Source organism: Lissotriton helveticus, chromosome 5_1 (assembly GCF_964261635.1).
Source record: "Lissotriton helveticus chromosome 5_1, aLisHel1.1, whole genome shotgun sequence".
Lineage (NCBI taxonomy): Eukaryota > Metazoa > Chordata > Amphibia > Caudata > Salamandridae > Lissotriton > Lissotriton helveticus.
In genome coordinates this window covers 1,138,327,950-1,138,349,722 of record NC_136065.1, presented here as the reverse complement: position 1 = coordinate 1,138,349,722, position 21,773 = coordinate 1,138,327,950, and the positions used below count along the sequence as shown (strand labels likewise).

Sequence of the window (21,773 nt, the reverse complement as noted above, 5' to 3'; positions counted from 1 at the left end):
ATTGTCTTTATTTTAATACCTGCTTTTTTTGCAATCCAGTCAGTGTGCTGTTTCATCAGGACTCAAACTAATGCAATGACAGGTAGAATCAGTTCAGTTTCATGTCTTTACCGGGGAGAAGAACGTGAGATTGTGGATTTTTTTTAAACTAAACTGTCCTCATTGTTATTGTTAAAGTGCAAATATATTTTATTTCTGAATCATGGGATCCTTATTAAAATTCATAAATCTCGGGAGGAGGAGCCAAGATGGCGATGCGAACGGACGTGTAGGCTCCCAGCTCCGTGACCCTCCGAGCCCCGCACGACTCTCCTGTCTTTATCCTGACATTGCGCTTTAATTTGGTGTGTGGGAATGTGCGCTGAAACTGATAGCGTGTTCCCGAACTCCCTGCTGGCCTCATAACTGGAGATATTTGCGATGGCAGTCGGCGGTCCTGAGAGACTCTGGAGCCGGGGCATCTGCTTTTAAACATGGCCGGGTGCTGATGCAACAACAGCGGCCATCTGCACTGGGGCGGAGTCGGTCCACAGGAGTGCAGGATCCGGCGATCGGATTCTTACCACAGGCGTCCTGCTTGACAGGCAAAGCGGCCTTGGCGCACCCCTTGAGCGATGACCTGGTGGGAACTTAATATATATGTGGAGCGCAGATGGTGAATAATCCGACGCTGCTTGAGACTCGGCCCGGTTTTCGCGGGCCACTCCCGAATTTTCGGCTGACGCTGTGCCGGAGCACTAATGATCGCTGCAGGAGACCGTTGCTTTGGGTTCTGCCCTCCGTGTCTCTGCGAACCGGACTGTGATCGCATCGAGCTGCCCTCGCCTCTGACTGACTCCCTGTCCCCATTTAAGATGGAAACACCGGACTGCTGCCTGGATGAGATGGAGAATGCTATCCTGGCTCCCGGGGTGAAACAAGAGGTGGAGTGGGTGCAATCAAGAGGCGCTGCGGTATGTACAACAGGGGCTACGTTGTGCTGCTGTGACATACTTGCTGCTATTGATGACTTTCGACTTGCCTGGGAACACTGTTCACGTGGCTCGGGAGGAAGCTGGATGGTGTCAGCTCGCACTGGGACACTCACGGTCGGACGACTTCTTGGTACATGACGATCGGCCCCGAATTGTTTTCGAGGCGAGTACCGTGACCACCCTTGTACGCGGAGGAGTGTGGGTGCTAATGGACAATGCGTTGGACTGTGGACAACTGTCCGTGGCTTTTGACTATTCTGATGGTTCCCTCTCGCAACACCTGTTAGCGGTTCCGTATGTTGCTCCGCTACAGACGTCCTACGCTTTGTCGCAGCGACGGCTGGTGCCCGTGCCTATTTCCTCCGTCTTTGTACTCGCATCCCTGCTGTGGAATGCGGGTCCTGGGAAGGTCTTGGGGAAGATGGCCGCCTGGGCCGGAGACTCTGCTTGTTGCCAGCGACGTCCATTTTGTATGCTTGTGTTGCTCTCCGCCTTTGTTTGGCCTCTTTGTTTCCTTGTATCGGCGGATGCGGGAATCGATCGGCGGATGTGCCTTCGGGGACTCGTAAGGACAGGCCAAGGATAAGCTGTATCCCTTACAATGTTGACAATTGGGTGGCTGGCGGGGATGGGGGGCGCGTGTTATTTTACTGTGCCTTTTAATGCGAACTGTTGATGATTCTCCCCATTACTGATTGATTCGATTGATTATTGCTGTGGGTTATGTCTCTTGGGGAGGTGTATATTTTGCGGGAAGGGTCGGCTGGGAGCCCGTACTGAGGGCCCTCCCCCAGTTTTTACGAATCTACTCTTTTTCTTTCTGTGGGGCAATTCTTGGGCGACAGGCACGCTGTTAGTGGGGTGGCCGTAGCCATTAAAGTGGTGTGGGGTGGCGGGTGTGGGGGGGGATTTGTTATTTTAGTTTGTTTTGTTCTATGGTCCTTTTCTTCTTTTTTCTTCCCTTTCCTGGGCCCTTTTTTTTTATTTTGTTGGGCGATAGGCCCCTTTCCTCTCTTTTCTAAATTTCGGGTCTATACGCTGGGATCCTTTATTTCCTTCTTTAGGGTAATTCCGGGGCGACAGGCGCGTTGTTAATGGGATAGGCCATAGCCATTACGGTGATGTAGGGTGGAGGGTGTTGGGGGGGTTTTGTTATTTTAGTTTGTTTTGTTCTATGGTCCCTTTCTTTTTCCTTCTTAGTAGGGTTGGCTGTATCTTTTCCTTTCATCCTTCTCTCTGTCGGGCATCTGCACTGGCCTCTCTTTTGTGGTTTCGGACGGCTTGGTTTTTCGTATGATGCTTTCGATACATTGTTTGCCATTGTTTGACCCTTCCTCCTGGCCTGCCTTTGTCGGGCGTACTGTGTCTCATGCCGTATTGTTATCACCGATTCCTGACTGCGTGGGGGGATACTCCCCTCCCGTCTCTTCTAGTGTATCGTGCAGTGTGATGCCTTCGATGATATAGCCACAGTTACTTCTTTAAAAATATAAAAATGAAACCTCTTTTATCCTTATGCTTTGTGGAACCTACGACCACGTATTATGCCTACACCGTGATAGCTCCTTGAGCCGTAAACATGTGTACTGCTCCTGTTTGTATCTCCTGAGTTTGCGGCCAGCCCCTGTGGTTGTAGGCCTGCGCTTGTACTGCTTTGATTGACTCAAAGGTTTTAAAAAAAAAAATTTCATAAATCTCCCACGCTGTACAATCAGAAAAAGATTTTCAAGAAGAAAAAAGGAAAGATAAAAGACAAATTAAGGATTACAAATGCAGTAGAGCTGCTTCAGTTACTGAACTGGAGCCAAAAAAGCATAGAAATTAAACTTCCAGATGACCTTAATTGTTTCTAAAGCGGAGCAAGGTTTTAGCTGCAAAAAGGAACATTAAGCCTAACATAGCAAATTGTTATTCAAATACATAAAGAAAAAAACTTAAGAATGTGCATACACACACACACACACACACACACACACAACACCTAATGTGTGTACATACACCTGCATGCCCATTATGGAAGCCCATAATGCTAAGCAGACTACTGTCAGAGAACACGGAAGTAGAGCACATTCTTGAACTTCCTAAACTCTTGAGGGTTGTTGGGTATCCTTATCTCCAAGGTGAAAACAAGGCTCTCGCTGGTAGGGAATAATACATTAATATCTCAAAAGACTTGGTGGCAAATAGATAGACAGTACTGCTTCTTCTATTACAAAACTGCTATAAAATGGACCATGCAACTACAATTTATCGAAATGATCTCAGTGCAGTGCAAGGCTGATATGATTTTTTTTTTTAAACCACAGATGCTTTTGGTGTCCAGGCCCAGTCTAGCACAGATAAGAATGAGTCCCGGTTGGAGACATTCTCGAATGTAGATATGCAATTCATTTTAAATTGTGAAGGTATTATTTATACTTAAATTGTGAGAGTACTCACTTAGTTCCAGACATTATGGGAGAAGCAACAGACAACATAACATATGCATGTCTTACTTCATATACGAGTTCATGGTGAAAATGAGGCACTTCCAACTCCTGCAGGCACCTTTCGGCTTCCGTCACATCTCCAGAGAGCAGGTACTCTTTTAATAGCATGTCAATCTGCTCAGGAGAGAAGGAAAAAAGGTCTCTTTAATAACAGATGTATAAAGAAGCCAACTTAGCCAGCATTCCCTCTTACAGGCATTGTGGCTTTACATTCCAGCATGTCGTATTTGGTCATAGCAAATGGTCTGTATCAATTAAGACACAAAATGTGCAGGTAGTCGGCTCCAAACTGAGGCCTAGAACCAAGTGCCACAGCCAGAATTACACGGGGAAGAACCTGTTATTTGTAGTCTTTGGCCTGCATCATAGGAATCATCATTGAGGTTAAAAACTTTAGAAACATTCTCTTGCTGTGAGTGGTGATCCTAGAACACTTCTCAAATTCATATCCATTGATATGTATAAAGAGCATGAAGAGTCCAACTTGTCAAAATGTTAATGCACATTCTGTATAGTCAATGACTGGTAAGATTTTCTCAGTCTTCGAACGTTTGCGATACCAAAAGAAAAAACCCATCTCAAACTACATTGCAGCACCTACAATGTAAACTGCTACATAACATTTCTAAGCAAAGAGGAAAAGTTCAGCCTAATACGCACATTAGAGTTGGAAAAGCGCCCTGTCCCTTTCAAACTCCGATGTTTTCCACTACCCATAATGCCTTGTACTGGCAGTTGCCTCAAGGCTTGTTCTTTTAAAATTTATCAATAGCAGGTACTAGGAATATTATGATGTTTGTTTATACTGTAGGACCAGAATAGAAGGTTGGGGGTTGGGGCATGGGAGGGTCATTTAGTGCTTCAATAAAGATTACTATGATGCAGAAGAAAATAAGTTACGTACCTGTAACTGCAGTTCTCCAGTATTGGCAGCTATCATAGATTCACATTCTTGAATCATTCCCGGTCGAATTGGGAGTTCCGCTACGATAGTAAAGCAGTATGTACAGGGTCGTATTGGGATCACAATTCGCCCGGGCACTTACCAAAAAAGTGGCCCATATTCCCGGATCGTCCCTTTCATTGATAACCATCTGGTTAGTCTCATTAGACTACTTTTTTTTTTTTTTAATGTTTGCGAAATTAAATATTTTAAAGATTCTAGAGTCACACTGGTTCAGGAACCCCTTTCTATTGCTTCATAACATCTTTCCTGTCCGACAGCATAGGAGCCTCTGCTCATCAGATCTACGAAGCTTGCCTTTTTGCTAACGGTTTCAGGTGATGTTCATTTCATGATATAATGCTCTACTTAATTCAGCTTTATTCAGTTACCCCCAATCAGGGGCCCATATAGTTTTGCCAAATTAGTGCACTTACTTTAGGCCTCACTGACATCTTCATGTATTGAACTGTTCATTTATTTTTAAGTCTTGCTGTAAATGCTCGTTTACAGCACGGACATTGGTCCACTCAGTGCTTTCTGTACTTTCGTAGGCACATGTTTTGTGCAGCGCTGCAGGACAGACCTTTCTGTACTTTCGTAGGCACATGTTTTGTGCAGCGCTGCAGGACAGACCTTAATGTCAAATCCAATTATTTAAGCCCAGGAATCCCAACACGGCCTAAAAGACACTGGGGATGTGGTGACAACACCTGGCCGCTTCTCCTATCCCCTCCCAGGCCACCATAGCCTGAGGTGAGAATGGCACTACGGCCATAAAATCACTTCCTCCCTCAGACCCCCTCTCCCCAATGGAAGCCCCTGCATATTCACACCCTTCTCATAACCTAAAGACCATGGCCCAGCAGGGGATGACACTGCTTCTGGCCAGGCCGGCCTGTCGAGGCAGGCGGTCAATGTGAGAATGCTAGAGCCAGGCCCCCAGTCTCAGATTACAGCAAGTTAGGAGAGAGCCCGTGATGACAGGGACAGCATGTTGGCTGAAGGCCAACTGGGGACTCCTGAAATTCTGAGGGATCTGACAGCACACCAGAAGGAACCAGAGCACGTGAAAACAATTCAGAATGGACTTTTTAAAGCCTGCTATTAGCTGTGGAGTCGACGACAACCCAGGATCTTCGGGCACAGCAGGACCTGTTGTAGGTTGGATCGAAGTCAGAAGCGGTATAATCTTACAACTGATGCCCTTGCACCTTCTCTCCAGATTTAGATTGGTGCGATGGGCTGAAGTTCCCTCTTAGCTCGCTTCTGCTCATAGTATGTTTCCAACTTACCAGAAGACTTAGAGCAGGAATGGGAGATCACTTCAACTTGAAGTGGGGCCTTTATTTCGTCCATGATCTCTTGTGTTCGGTGATGCAGTTTCGAATCCTGATCGCCTTGAGTGCACGAACGTATATTTATCATACCAACTGAAACGTGACTGGAATCCAAGTAGCAGACGCAATGGGCAGACCATAACAGACATCAGTTTCCTGCAATTTTGGCACAGGATTAATCCGGTCATCTTCGGGGGAGATATCTTCCCTAGCACACTAGACAAATTTGGAAGCGGTCGGAAGACCAACAAAGTTGGAAGCAGAACTCTGGATGTGTGAAGAAAGAAAGGAACTGACATCGGCACACAGGGGTGGCCCTTATATGAGGCTCCACTCCATCATTGGGATGGTATGGAGTCTCTGCAGAGAAACTCTGTGCTGCCCATCTCACCCTTTCAATCCGTTGAGGAAATCCGGTTTGCATTACAACCTACTGTGTTGCTTCTATGACCAGTGCAGCTGGTCCAGGTACCATGACTGTGTTGGCCAATCTGAAGCAAACAGGATAATTGACAATTTCAGTTCTTTAAGAGGACTGTTTCTATCAAAGAAACCGGAAGATAAAAAGGTATAGCCCGCAATTGCTGATTCTGCCACTGCCTGCCACTCACCTACTCCTGCTATCCGGTGACTCCATTCCCCACACACCAACGCGCCAGGAGGCGCCACCGTCATTTCCTTTGCGCTGGGGGGCGCATAAAGGAGGCCTCGGTCTCCCGCAGCGAGGGACGTGCGCGGGTGTGCCCAGGCCAAGGGTGGGGCCTGTCCGCCGCAGGACAGGCTGGGCTGGGCCAACTCTCTTGGTTTTTTGATCTATTTCATCAGGATCCAATACTATAAAACTGCATGAAGGTAAAACACTTTTAGTTTTGCTTTTACCTTTTTATTGTTGTTTACCGTTAAGGCAATTTGTACCATGGGAAAACGAAAACCCACCCCCACATCAAAGACAGTGGACACAACTTTGAACGGCTATCTTCAAAAGGCAGTAGGGGCGATAACACAGGAAACAGAAATCACGGAGTGAAGCCTCTCATTGGCTCCTTGCCCAATCACACCTGTCCCAATTGATGCACCAGAATCTGTGTCTGCACAGAGACCACTACCTTCTTTATCCCCTACTGTAATTATTTCGAGTCAGGATGTAACACACACCGCCAATTAAGGAGCCGATTGTACAATTTGTCCAGCGACGAAAGCTACTGTGCCGCTATCTGCTCCCTGAGGGAAACAGAAACAAACAGATCTGTTGGGGTGATAGTAAAATAAAAGGACATTCACTGAGGGTCAAGAGTACCAAACAAACTCACCTAGTCGGAAACACATCTAGAACCCGTTAAGGTGGAGGGAGAAGCAGTGCAACAAATGCACTGTAGGATTTAGTAGGATTGTATATGAGGCCCTGACACCCATTCTTTCTAGACTAGTTTGTATCGAAGACCATCTTGCTCAAGTGTTGTAGAGACTAGGCAATAAGACGGCAACTAATAAACAGCTTGATAGCGTTTCTTGTTCAAGAAACTTACATTTTCAACAACATGAGGCAATCCCTAGTGTCTCGACGAATCACCTGACTGACCCCTTTATGATATGTTATGTTAGTATGGCTTATATAGCGCACAGCTGCCCCGGCAAAGGGGCGTCCCGGCGCTGCAGCTAAGGAGACTGAAACGTACAGAGATCAGAAAACATAGCATATCATCAACCGTAAATGGTCATGCCCCTAGTACAGAGTCCTTTCCTCATAGTGTTAGTATTAACCCTTTGGCCTCGACAGCAGCGGACTCCACTTTTGCTGGGAACCCCCACAGGAACATTGAAAACCCGTGTCAGGGGGTTACAGATCATTCAAGATCGGCCAAGATATATAGGTGTAGACCTTTACATGGAATTTCAAATGCAATTGGCCCAGTGCCAATCTAAAAACCATGAGGGTTGAAAAAGACGTTCTGAACTTACCCCGGGAATGCACACCATATAATGCGATTTTGAAGGGAGTCTTCTGTCTGGCCCCTGGCCAGCAAGAAACTTGCCAAAGCCTTATTAATAAATCGGCTCACTGGTGCTATAAGAAAATTTTGCCGAAGTTAAATTGGTCTGAAAAAATTATAATGGATAGGCGAGTGAGCTGGCTAGGTCATACGATCAAACATGGGGAAGGGGATTGTGTCGTGCTTAATTTTAGTAATGCATGGTGCGCTCGTTTTGTGCTTACACATTTTAGAGATTTTCCAGGTGAATACACAGAGATCCACCCTTTGGTTTTTTTTTATCCTCCATATCATGAATTTACTGCAAGATAACAGTCCGTATGGCTGGACTCAAATTCACATCCATTTATATAGCCACCCTCATTCATTCACCCTAACCGATTTCATGGCCTTTTTGGGTTGTCTGAAATTGACTGACTACCTGGGTGTTCTAGCCAATCAGTTGCAGTGATTGGATTGGGTTTGCACTGTAATGCTCAAGGGAGAGGAGCTTGTATAGATGAACACAGTAACAGAGGCTCGGTGGAATCACTCAAATCCCCCTCCTCTAGATTAAATACTAGTAGGGAGAGCAGAGATAAACCTGTAGTCTATTCACCACACAATAACCTGACTCCGAATGTCACTACTACTAGCCAGGAGCCGCACCGGTTTCCTACCGTAGTTGAGCAATATACGGACTGCGAACCTGTGGCATTGGTAAACCAGGGTCACATAAAGGCTCCAAATGTCACTACTAGTCAGGAGCCGCACATGTCTCCTACCGTAGTTCAACAAACTACGGACAACAAACCTGTGGTATTGGTAAACCAGGGTCACATAAAATGTATTTCATGGAACATAGCAGGAATTTGTTCCAAACTGACTGATGAGGTATGGCTAAATTATATTAGAGGCTTTAATGTTATCTGCCTACAGGAGACGTGGTATAAGGAAGATATTGTGCAGAATGGTTATTGTTATTGAGGCTCTGCGGGCAGACATTAACAAAACCTCTAAGAAATGGCAACCATTAAGTAGGTGGTTTTAATTGTTCTTCCTGCCCATGTAGCTCTAACCATGCTTGTGGGTTGCTAAACACAGAGGGGAAGCCCCTCCCGCACCTTATTCATACTCCTCAGGGTGAGGCCCTAAACTCTGTTATTATGGAGAACGATTTGGGCCTCATTAATGAGTTAGCTGGTAATTGTCTAAAACAGTGCCCCACTTTTGAGGGAGTAGGAAAATCTTAATTGATTTTATGTTTATTTCACAGAAGTTTTTACCGCTTGTTGAAGACTCTGAGGTGGAACCAAATAATGCCAGTGATCACAATCCCCTCATAGCGACTTTTAGTATAATAGCTCAGTCTGGGAAAGTTGATGACTGCCAGATTAATTTTAATCCTAATAAAGAGGTAAGACTTAACTGGAGTAAAGTAAACCGATCTGAATTTGAGGCAAAAACCGTCACAGCCAATAATGACCAAATCATGAGGGGTTTACATCATGGCTCGCCCCCAGCTGAGATCATTGCTGACTTTGAATTGATATATTCAGATATAGCAAAAAACCTAACCAAATCGACCTAGGTCAGGAATCTCCCAGAGACCAGGTGGTTTAATGCCACTTGCTGAAAAGCCCCCAAAAAAACTAACATTGGCTCTCCACGCTAACCCACGTGACTAGGCACAAATTAAAAAGGGCAGGAAGATTTATAAAACCCTAGTTAAGCAGAGGAAGGAAGAACCTAAGGCCATAAGCATGGGACAACTTGGAGAGAGCCAGCTCCCTCAAAGACTCCAAAAGCTTCTGGGATGCTATAAATCGCCATTTTTGCACCCCAGAGGTGAGAAAGATAGATTCCTTGATACTAGGGGATGTTTGGGAAACTCATTTCTCGGCTATATTTAATCCTTATGGCCGCCAACCTGAGGCTTTAAGTGGGGATTTGCCCTTAAATTTGACCTTGGCTTCCAGGCTAAGCTTATCTACCTCAGTGGCACAGGTTGAGGAAGCCTTAGCTAAAGGAGTTTGCATGAAAGCGTCAGGTCCCATGGAGTCCTTCTAGATCTTTTTAAAAGTAATCCCCAGCTAAGGGTTTCATTGTTGAATAATGTTTTTAAAGCAGCGGTGACTGGCCCTATCTCAGCATCCTGGAGAGAGACTGTTGTCCCTGTGTTCAAGAAAGGTAATCGAAGTGACCCTGCCTGCTACAGGCCAATCTCCCCTATTGACGCCACAGCAAAGCTGCTGGGGAAGGTCATCCTTCCCCGACTTGAAACCTGGGCAACATATACTGGAGTGATGGCAAGAAAACAGTATGGTTTCAGAAGAGGGAACTTGTCACTGATTATGAGCAAGGACACGAAGGCCAGGAAGGGTTCTATCCACCTGACCTTCATGGACTTGTCCAGTGCTTTTGACACTGTAAATCGGGAGAATGTGTGGGCCCTTATTGGGAACATGGGAGTGGATGAGGCTTTGATTTCTCTTCTTCGTAGGCTCCATGCATCGACCTCTGTCGTTATATGATGTGGCCCCTAAGGGGAAAAAACAAGGCCCATAGCCTCCATGGAAGGTGTCCGGCAGAGATGTATCTTGGCCCCCTTTCTTTTCTTAATTTACAGCAATGGGTTGGAGCCCTTTTTAATAGCTAAAGAAATTGATTGTCTGTGCATTCGTGGCACACAGGTCCCACCTCCAAAAACTTCGTAACACATTCACAGATTTTATGTTGGCTCTGGATCTATAAGTGAATTTTATAAAATAGTATATCATGGTGTGGCCCTAAAATGACAAAAACAAGGAAATACGTGGTGGGAGACAAAAGAATTGATAAACTGAACAATTTTAATTATTTAGGGAATGCTTTTAATAATAGGTTGAGTTGGGATCCGCTCGTTACTGTAAGGGTGCAACAAGCGGGCAGGGTAGTTGAGGGGCTTTTCACTTTGCTGGAAAGCTAGGCTTTAAGCCAGAGACTGATCTGGTTACACTTTATAAAACCAAATGTGCGCCTGTTGTAACATACGGGGCAGGCGTGTGGGGATACCATAACAGCCGTCAGCTACATGTTATGCAAAACAAATTTATTAAAAGACTATTGATGACCCCAAACAGTCCCCCACAATCTTCTGTCATCAAGAGCAGGGGCTCAACTTTGTAGAGTTAGCATAGACATTGCCCCCCCCCCCAACCTGTAATGGGCTAAAATCTGGCTGTCCAAAGAGTTCGTGTTTTCCGGAGAGGTTATTAAAGATTGTATTAATCTTGATGGAGCACTTTCTATCTCTTGACTCCGATTCCTAAAGAACAAGTTACTTACCTTCGGTAACGCTTTTTCTGGTAGATACTATATCTGCCGTGTGGATTCCTCACCTTGTGAATATCCCCTTGCGTCAGCAACATTCGGAAATTCTTTTTTCGTAGCCTCGCGCCGACGTGGAGTCCTGACGTCATAGAGACACGACCTCGCTCGCGACTCCGCTGACGTCACCGACGCCTATAATAGGCCCACGCCGGCGTGATGACATCAGTTCCCTTTTTTCCGCGTCGTCGACGCTAACGGTTATCGGGAATTTCTGTAGCCAACGGATACTTTGTTGTCTATATTGTTACCATTTTCTGCTTCTCTGTATCCTGTTTCTTCGACAATGTCTTCAAAAAAGACTGGCTTCAAGCCATGCAGAGAATGTGGCAAAATGATGTCCATTACCGACCCGCACAGCGACTGCATCTGGTGCTTGAGCTCGGACCATGATGTGGATGACTGCTCTTCGTGTAAGAAGATGAACCCGAAGGCCCTGAGGGAGAGAGAGGCGAAGCTCCTGGTAGCTAAGATGAAAGCTGGAAAGGAGAAATCGTCGAGGTCCCGTTCTCGAAGGGCGAGGTCGAAGTCAAGATCGAGGTCTAGATCTCGGGGGAGGTCATCCTCGAAGTCGGCTTCGGATCATGTTTCAAAGAAGAGAAAACATAAGAAGAGGAGACATGAATCCTGAAGTCGTTCTGGTAAGGAGTCGAGATCGAGGTCGGGGTCACCGAAGAAGGTACGTTCGAAGGTGGTGACTCTTGAAGTTTCGGATCCAGAACCTGAAGGCCCTTTTTTCCGTGCCATCGAGGCACACGGACGGACCAATGACAGTAGAAATGCACATAGTATACACAGTACACAATAGTCAAGGCAGAACACACAGTGTTAAGCAAAAGCAGGAAAGCAAATGGAACATTTCCTTGACAACAAAATATATATACATTACATTACAGTAACTCCGGCATAGAAGAGTGGACAACGGGGAGGCGGGTGGGTCAGTGAGGAATCCACAGGCAGATATAGTATCTACCAGAAAAAGCGTTACCAAAGGTAAGTAACTTGTTCTTCTGATAGATACATCTGCCGTGTGGATTCCTCACCTTGTGAATAGAGTCCCACAGCAGTCCCCACTCCCGGAGGAGGGTGTCCACTCTTCTAGACCAGGAAATCCTGAAGGACAGAGCGTGCAAAATGACCGTCCCTCCTCACTTCGGTATCCAAGCAGTAATGCTTCGCGAAAGTGTGGAGGGAAGACCAAGTTGCCACCCTACAAATGTCCTCCACAGGTACACCTCTAGCCAATGCAGAGGATGAAGACTTAGCTCTAGTAGAATGAGCCCTTATACCCTCTGGTGGTTCCTTAACGGCCAAAGAGTAGCAGATCTTTATGCAGAGGACGATCCATCTCGATAAAGTTCTCTTATGGACCGCTCTTCCTTTCTTGCAGCCAGCAAATCCAACGAAGAGCTGGTCTTCCAAGCGAAAGTCCTTGGATCTGTCCAAGTAAAAGGACACCGCCCTCTTAGGGTCCAGACGGTGCAGTCTCTCTTCCTCCTTGGAAGGGTGAGGGGGAGGATAGAAGGTAGGAAGGGTAATGGACTGTCCCAAGTGAAAGGGAGTTACCACCTTAGGCAGAAAAGCAGCCCTGGTCCTAAGAACCATTCGTTCAGCATGAATGGTCAGGAATGGGGGCTTAGAACTAAGAGCTTGAAGCTCACTAACCCTCCTTGCCGAGGTTATTGCAACTAGGAAGACTGTCTTAAGGGTAAGAAACCTCATGGGACATTTATGAAGAGGCTCAAAGGGAGCACCCATCAAAAAGGTCAATACAAGATTTAAATCCCACTGAGGCACAATAAAAGGAGAAGGAGGGAACTTATTAATGAGACCCTTCAAAAACCTTAAAACCACAGGAGACTTAAAAAGAGAAGGCTGATCAGGCAAACAGAGAAATGCCGACAGCGCTGAAAGGTAACCCTTCACCGTGGCAACCGCAAGCCCCTGCTGCGCCAGAGAAAGGGCAAACTGGAGAACATTAGACAATTGGGCTTTCAAAGGGTCAATAGACCTTTCCCCACACCACGTGACAAATTTCGACCATCTATAAGAATAGATGGACTTAGTGGAGTCACGCCTGGCTGACAAGATGACATCCACAACGTCAGGCGGGAGGGAAAAGGAATTCAGGTTGCCCCGTTCAATCTCCAGGCATGAAGGTGCAATGTCTGGAGGTGGGGGTGTAGAACCTGCCCCTCCATCTGAGAGAGGAGGTCTGCCCTGAGAGGGAGACGGAGCGGCGGGTGAGAGGAGAGGTGGAGAAGATCTGTATACCACACCCTTCTTGGCCAATCCGGGGCAACCAATATAACTTGGGCCCGGTCTTGGCGAATCTTCCTCAGAACCCGAGGAATCAAGGGTATGGGAGGAAACGCGTAAAAGAGTTGACCTCTCCAACTCAACTGAAACGCGTCCCCCAAGGCTCCTTGCATCGGATACTGGAGACTGCAGAACGACAGGCAGTGCGCATTCTCGTAAGTGGCGAACAGGTCCACCCGAGGAGTTCCCCACATCTGAAAGATGTCGTGAACCACCTCCGGGTGAAGCCTCCACTCGTGGTCGGCAGAGAACTGCCGACTGAGACTGTCTGCACGCACGTTCAACACACCAGCCAGATGATTCGCCATCAGACAAATCTGATGGTCCTGAACCCAGGACCAGAGACGCAGGGCCTCTCTGCAGAGACACCGCGACCCTACTCCTCCCTGCTTGTTGATATACCACATCGCGGTCGTGTTGTCCGTCAGGACTTGAACCGACTGACCGCGAAGGGAAGGGAGGAAGGCCTTGAGCGCTAAACGTATCGCCCGCAATTCTAGAAGGTTGATGTGAAGCAACCTTTCCTCTGGAGACCAAAGACCCTTGACCTCCAGATCCCCCAGATGAGCACCCCACCCGAGAGTGGATGCATCCATTATCACTGTGGCCACCGATGGAGGCAGTTGGAAAGGTTTTCCTTGAGGCAGGTTGCCTTCCACGCCCCACCAAGACAGATCCGCTGCAGCTTCTCTGGAGATCCTCACTGACTCCCTGAGATCTCCGTTGTGCTGATACCACTGCCTGCGGAGACACCACTGGAGCGCCCTCATGTGCCAGCGTGCATGGTTGACCAACAGAATGCATGAAGCCATCAGACCGAGCAGGCGAAGGACCTTCAGGTCTGGAACGACCGCTCCATTGTAAAATAAAGGAATCATATCCCGAATGTCGCGAATCCTTTGAGGGGGAGGGAATGCACGACATACGGTTGTGTCCAGTACGGCACCTATGAACAGGTTGCGCTGGGAGGGCACCAGGTGAGACTTGGGCACATTTATCGAAAAACCCAACCTGTACAACAACTGGGTTGTCACTTGCAGATGATGGAGCACTCTCTCTGACGACTCTGCCTTGATCAGCCAGTCGTCCAAATAAGGGAATACAGGAATCCCTGATCTCCTGAGATGCGCCGCCACCACTGCCATCACCTTGGTGAAGACTCGAGGTGCAGTAGTAAGACCAAACGGAAGGACCGCAAACTGGTAGTGCTGCGATCCCACCGTAAAACGGAGATACCTCCTGTGCGACTTCAGGATAGGGATATGAAAGTAAGCATCCTGCAAGTCGAGCGACACCATCCAGTCTTCTTCTTGCAGCGCCTGAAGAACCTAAGCAAGGGTGAGCATCTTGAATTTCTCCTGCCTCAGATAGAGATTCAAGATCCTGAGATCCAGGATTGGACGAAGTCTGCCATCCTTCTTCGGAATCAGGAAATACCGGGAGTAGCATCCCTGACCTCTCTCCTGCTCTGGGACCACCTCTATCGCACCCTTTCTTATCAGAGTCAACACTTCCTCCTGCAGAAGAGACAGATGTTCCTCTGAGCAATACCCTTGGCAAGGAGGGAAATTGGGATGGAATTCCCGAAAGGGAAGGGCATATCCATTTTCTACAAGATTGAGAACCCAAAGATCTGATGTAACCGATTCCCAATCTTGTAGAAAATGGGTAAGCCGGCCCCCAACCGGACCCACATGATCCTGAATGTCGGATCTAGGGCTGCTTCTCAGGGGCTGGAGGAAGTGGAGGAGGAAGAGGCCTGACGTCCACGAGGACGTGCTCTCTGCTTTCCCCTATATGTCCTATATAAGGAGTTCTGCTGCTGCTGTTGTTGTTGTTGATGCTGCTGGCCTTGCCGGAAATTCCGAAAGGAAGAGCGACCAAATCCTCTGAATCTTCTGCCAGTCGAAGAACCTCTCATTTGAAGACCTAAAGACTTGGCAGTCGCTCTACTATCCTTAAACCTCTCAAGGGCCGCATCAGCCTTCTTCCCAAAGAGGCCAGAACCATCGAAAGGAAGATCTAACAATGTTGCCTGAACATCCCCCGAAAAGTCAGAGGATTTCAACCAGGCGGACCTCCTAGTAACGACAGCAGTGCCCATAATGCGCGCCACAGAGTCTACAGTATCCAGGCCGCTCTGAATAACCTGACGAGCCGCCGCCTGAGCGTCAGAGATGACTTCCTCAAAGTCTTTCTTGCTGTCATCAGGAACTTTTGGAGCAAGAACACGCAAAGAATCCATAAGTGCGTGTAAATACCTCCCCATCAAACAAGTGGCATTTGATGCCTTTAATGCCATACTGGAAGAGGAGAAGATCTTCTTTGCCACCTGATCCTGCTTCTTTGCCTCCTTCTCATAAGGAACCTGAGGGAAAGCACTAACGTTCTTTTTGGAACATGTAGCCTGAATGACCAAACTCTCCGGTGAAGGGTGAGATGTTAAAAAGGCAGGGTCCTCAGGGGAAACCCTGTATCTTCTGGCTACACCTTTAGAGACAGCAGGAGCCGACAAAGGTTTTTTCCATACTTCCAAAATGGGCTCTGTCAGAGCATCATTAAAAGGAAGAAGAGGTTCCACCACTGAACTTGGAGAATGCAATACTTCAGTCAAAATATTAGATTTGAATTCTGCAGTAGGCAAAGTTAATTTAAGGAGATCGGCAGCCTTCCTCATAATTAAATGGTAGGGTTGAACATCCTTAGAGGGTGTACTAGAGCCTGAGGGTAACTCCCACTCTGGAGAGAAATCCAGACTTCCTGCGTCTGCCAACTCCTCAAAACCATCTTCATCCAATTCACCTTCTTCAATGTCAGATTGTGAATCTAAGAACCTCCTTTCCTCCAAAAGTCGTTGAGCCTCTCTTCTGGATCTCATCTTGACACGCTTTGCCACCGGATTCACCACCGGCTCCGACGGATTCTGAATCGACGTCGGAATCGAATTCGATGGCTCGGAGGGATGTGTTCGAGGCCGATTCGGAGCAGGTGAAGCCGGGATCGGCGTCGACGGCTTCGGTGGTGGTGGAAAATGCCACGGCGGCGTCGGGGCCGGCATGTAAGGCATAAATGGAGCCGGAGGATAGGAGTGAGGAACTCCTAAGTTAAAAGCTAGAGGACCCATGGGACCCGAAGGTGCACCAGAGGGATACCACGCCCTTGAAAAGACCCCATACATTGCATTGAGAAACGCAGATGGGTCTTGGCCTGGGGCAGGAAAGGGCGGTTGAAAACCCTCAGGCCTGTCTCGAGGAGTGCTCGGATTCGGCTCATTTATAGGCGCGGAATCTCCATCCTCTCTAAGCTCTTCCTCATCTCGGGCCAGGGACGGCGCCGGAGATGGATTCGGAGACGGATTCGGAGCCGGAGTCGCAATCGGAGCCGGAGACCGCGCCCGAGACTCAGATGGAGAAGCCTCACCTTCAGGTTCTGGATCCGAAACTTCAAGAGTCACCACCTTCGAACGTACCTTCTTCGGTGACCCCGACCTCGATCTCGACTCCTTACCAGAACGACTTCAGGATTCATGTCTCCTCTTCTTATGTTTTCTCTTCTTTGAAACATGATCCGAAGCCGACTTCGAGGATGACCTCCCCCGAGATCTAGACCTCGACCTCGATCTTGACTTCGACCTCGCCCTTCGAGAACGGGACCTCGACGATTTCTCCTTTCCAGCTTTCATCTTAGCTACCAGGAGCTTCGCCTCTCTCTCCCTCAGGGCCTTCGGGTTCATCTTCTTACACGAAGAGCAGTCATCCACATCATGGTCCGAGCTCAAGCACCAGATGCAGTCGCTGTGCGGGTCGGTAATGGACATCATTTTGCCACATTCTCTGCATGGCTTGAAGCCGGTCTTTTTTGAAGACATTGTCGAAGAAACAGGATACAGAGAAGCAGAAAATGGTAACAATATAGACAACAAAGTATCCGTTGGCTACAGAAATTCCCGATAACCGTTAGCGTCGACGACGCGGAAAAAAGGGAACTGATGTCATCACGCCGGCGTGGGCCTATTATAGGCGTCGGTGACGTCAGCGGAGTCGCGAGCGAGGTCGTGTCTCTATGACGTCAGGACTCCACGTCGGCGCGAGGCTACGAAAAAAGAATTTCCGAATGTTGCTGACGCAAGGGGATATTCACAAGGTGAGGAATCCACACGGCAGATGTATCTATCAGAAGGATAGCCTTTATAAGCTAGGTTTGGAACATTATTTTGATTGTCCAGCCAGCATCCCTGAAAATGCCAAAAATATCATAAAAGAGGTACATTCTACAGGGGCGAATATAACCCGCTCTCATCCTGATGTAACAGGCTGCCTTTGTTTATCCCCTGATCAGCAGCAATTTTATTTAACATTTACTATAAATGTACAGACTCAATTTTATTTAACTAGATTCCGCTTACTTACCTCACACTTTCTGGTGGCTTTCCCAAACAATCGGGGTGGGAAGATAAATTGGAGCCTTGCCCTGTGATAATTTGGCAGCTCAGAGCACTGTGCACTTTATGCTATTCTGCCCCCTCTATAAGGAACCAAGAGGAAGATTTTTAGCCCCGATTTTAAAAGAAATTAGGCCCTGTCCTTATATTGAAGGTTTTTATTATCTATATTCTTTGGCTACTTAGGATATATGCACTAGGGATTCCAACTACATTAAAGTTGAAATGGCTATTGGGGGGCGGAGCTAGCCGTGCTTGGAAATGGCCGCGCTAAAGGCGAGCTCCCGGACCACGCCACAATCCTGCAATTATCCTGGGTATTAAATTGAGGCTTTGACCACGAAAGGGAGGGACCGTGTGACTGATATCACTAGCAAAGGGGTCCGCACGCTCCGATTTGATTTGCAGAGCTCTGGGTCATTGCAGGATGAGACTGAGATCGCGAGCCTGAAGCCCCTTACGTTGCGACGCTCTCGGCACGCAAGCCCGGGGCGCGGCTGTGCGGAGCAAGCCTGAGAACGTGGCGGGTGCTGTGACCAACCTGCGGAGTGCGGGCGGCGTTTGGCTGCAGACACTGCTGGTCGCTGACGGCCGACTGCTGCTTCGCCTAACTGTGCTGGCCGTGTGACGCCCTGGTGGGTACGGGCGCCGCGTTGGAGGCGAGGTGCAGCCCTGACGTGTGATCAGAGGGGCTAAGGCCCTGGAGAGATCCGGCGCCGAAACACACGGTAAGAGGCGTCCGCTGGGCTGGCATACAAGTGCCCCCCCCATCACCCTGAAGCGCACTGCTTGTGCCGACTAGTGAGAAATAGTGGTGGCAATATTGAATAAAGCTGGCATACTCCTGGGGCGGCAGGCCCAAGAAACACAACTTCTTTGAGCCTGCACGCCAGCGCCATCTCTTTTGAGGCGAGAGGCCCAGGCAGCGACCACAGGGGGAGCAACGCCATCAGCATAGGGAGCGCAGGTGACCGTTTGAAACAGATTGCATGGTACACTGGACGTTGGGGACGTGGTGCGGTGAAAGAGCAGTCCCAATTGGAATAATCAGCCGTGCATAGCGCACCCCGCATGGAGCGCAGAGACATATGGGAAAGCATAAAACAGAAGCAGCATGCCCATGAAAGTGCGGTGGACCCTTAAACGCCCATACTGTGAGCGCTCTATCCAACGAGCAACTACAAGGCACCTTGTAGGTGGCCCTGCGTGTCTTCTCCAGTGTGCATGACATTCCATACCCTGGTCGTTGTTTTCTGTGTGAGATCGCTTTGGGATATTGAGAAGCAGCCATTGCTGGTGGGCATATAAGCAACTTCCCTGACGGGGTCACGCCTACACCACACCAGCTGCACACTTTGCGAAACCAACGGAAAAAAGGTACGGAACTGCCCCTTGCCTCCACTACTGATGCAGGGAGTGTGCTGAGGTACCAAGCTAGAGGCAGACGGCCCTTGAACACACACTGTAACATAGCCTTTGCCTTCATGCTGCGTCACGCCCTTGTGTGCTCGTAGCTGTATTGAAGCCTGTACTGCTGCAATTGAACCGACTAATTAATAAAACTACTCACAGCGAGTGATAGCGATGGGGAAACCGGATAAAACCCAGCCTAAGTTACATTTCAAACAACACCAGAAGACGGGAGACACGGGAGCTGAGGCACCGGCGCAGAGTCACGGAAACACAACTGTGTCACGATCTGAGTCAACAGTGGATTTCCAGTCAATGTTCGCCACAATGCTGTCAACTCTATCTAACATTGATGGGAAAATAGACTCCTTGACCTATCGAGTTGACCGCATGTCAGAAAGGCTGGACAAACATACAGAACGCATAGACATGGCAGAACGCCGAATATCAGAGGCAGAAGATTTGCAACATCAAATCGAACTGAAACAAACAAAAGCTGATAAAACAATACAGTCTCTTTTGGCGAAAACTGAAGACTTGGAAGCTTGATCGCGCCGCTGAAACCTGAGCATAATGGGAGTAGCGGAATCGCCACGAACAGGGAACATGGAACGGTACATTGAAACACTCTTAATCAATCTCCTTGGCAGAGAAACATTCTCTGATGTCATTGTAGAGCAAGCTCACAGATCTCTTGCTCCACTGCCGTTACCTGGAGCGCGGCTCGTCCCATTATCGCCAAGATGCTAAACTACAGATACAGGGATGCAGCCCTTTGTAAAGCTCGGGAGCTTGGAACACTAAACCATGAAGAAATTAATATTTCCATCTATTCGGACTTCACATCACAAGTACAAGAAGCACAAAATAAATTTCTTGAAGTGAAGAAAAAATTGAGAAGTATGAACATCCCCCATGCTATGTTATATCCCGCTTGTCCGAAAATCACGGAAGACGGCAAAAATACGATTTGCAACGACCCTAAGGAAGTTCTAAAATACTTGCAGCTGAAGCACCCACAGACCCTGTGTTGCAAATCTCCAAGGGGAATGAACGCTGAACAGGATCCCACTTCTGATGTAGAATGAAAGAAAAACCAAATGGACATGGTGTTTACTATCAAGTAGTGGATAGAGCGAACTCATAGACTTTCTGTAAGTTATCCTTCGAACTTCGGCATGTCACAGGAAATGTAAGTGTGGTTATATGATTACTCATGATGTACTCTACTGTTTTACTGCCATATTCCTACAACCTCCGTGACACGAATGCTTGACTTTTAGATATTGGTTGTTACATGATATCTCAAGATGTTTATTTTATTATGTGCTTGTGGCGTGGTCCCCCTTCGGATTATCGGATGGGGTAGTCAGCGGGTGGCCGCCGCCCCCGTGTGTATACCACAACCTTTGTTTTTGGATTTAGTGGATGACCTGGGGAAGGAACTGAGGGAGGGGTGAATTTGTTAGCAGATATGGGGACTTGCCTTTGCCATATTTGGGATGGCGGAGTGGGTGGGGGGAAGTAAGTGTGTGATTTTGTTACACTGACAGTTGTACGCTTGCCAGGACGCCAAGTTCATGCGCACAATTGCGTCACGTGTTCCAGGGTAGTACACATGAGCATACACTGATTATGGTCAAAGCACGCAACATTAGTACCAAAAGAAACAACTGGTAATGTCAAGCGCATATCCGAAGGCTAAAGCCACCCCCTTGCAAATCATAACGTGGAATGTAAGAAGTCTTAACAATCCCAAAAAGATTAGGCAAATCTTTGCCTATCTTGACAGGCATCATGTTGACATCGCGCTGCTACAGGAAACACATCTACTCAAGCACAAGGCAGATAAACTAGGCAACAGATGTGCAGAGATGGCAGTATCTGCTACATATTCCTCATATGCTCAAGGGGTCACTACAATTATACGTAAGGGTACAAGTTTTCTTTTACACCAGACGCTTATTGATCCTCACGGTAGATATGTCATCGTCACAGGTGTCCTAAGGGGAACAAAAATGGGCATCATTAATGTGTATGGTCCGTAAAAGGACGATCCTGACTTCTTCATGCACCTCTGGACACAGATACGCGCTCTACCAGATATGGAACTGATATGGGGAGGAGACCGGAATGTAGCAGTGGATGACATGCTGGACAGATCCCATAACACTACAGAACATCACACACGTGCAGCCTCAATTATTCTCAATGGCATGACGGAATTCCGCATGCTTGACGTATTGCGCATGAGCAACCAGACAACTCAGGATAGCACCCATTCCTCAACTACAAATAACTGTTGGTCGAGACTGGATTACTGGCTTCTCACAAGTCAAGCCTCCACATGGGCTAAAGACATAACACACTTCCCGTAAACACTCTGACCACAACCCTGTCCTACTGGCATTAACGATTCGGACTTACATACCCCCTCCATTTGTGTGGCGATTAAACGCCACTGCGCTCCTAGATCCCATCTATAAAGACAATACAAACGGCGATAGAAGATTACTTC

General features: G+C 47.7%; 1 protein-coding gene across 3 annotated transcripts in view; it reads right to left on the bottom strand.

The window, feature by feature from the left end:
- PDCD4 (programmed cell death 4) overlaps positions 1–21,773 on the bottom strand; it is a 575,316-nt gene that overhangs the window by 138,722 nt on the left and 414,821 nt on the right. For all 3 annotated transcript variants that reach the window (XM_078643769.1, XM_078643768.1, XM_078643767.1), the window contains exon 9: positions 3,470–3,577. In XM_078643769.1, coding sequence (XP_078499895.1) covers positions 3,470–3,577 — 108 coding nt within the window. The remainder of the gene's footprint in view (positions 1–3,469; positions 3,578–21,773) is intronic.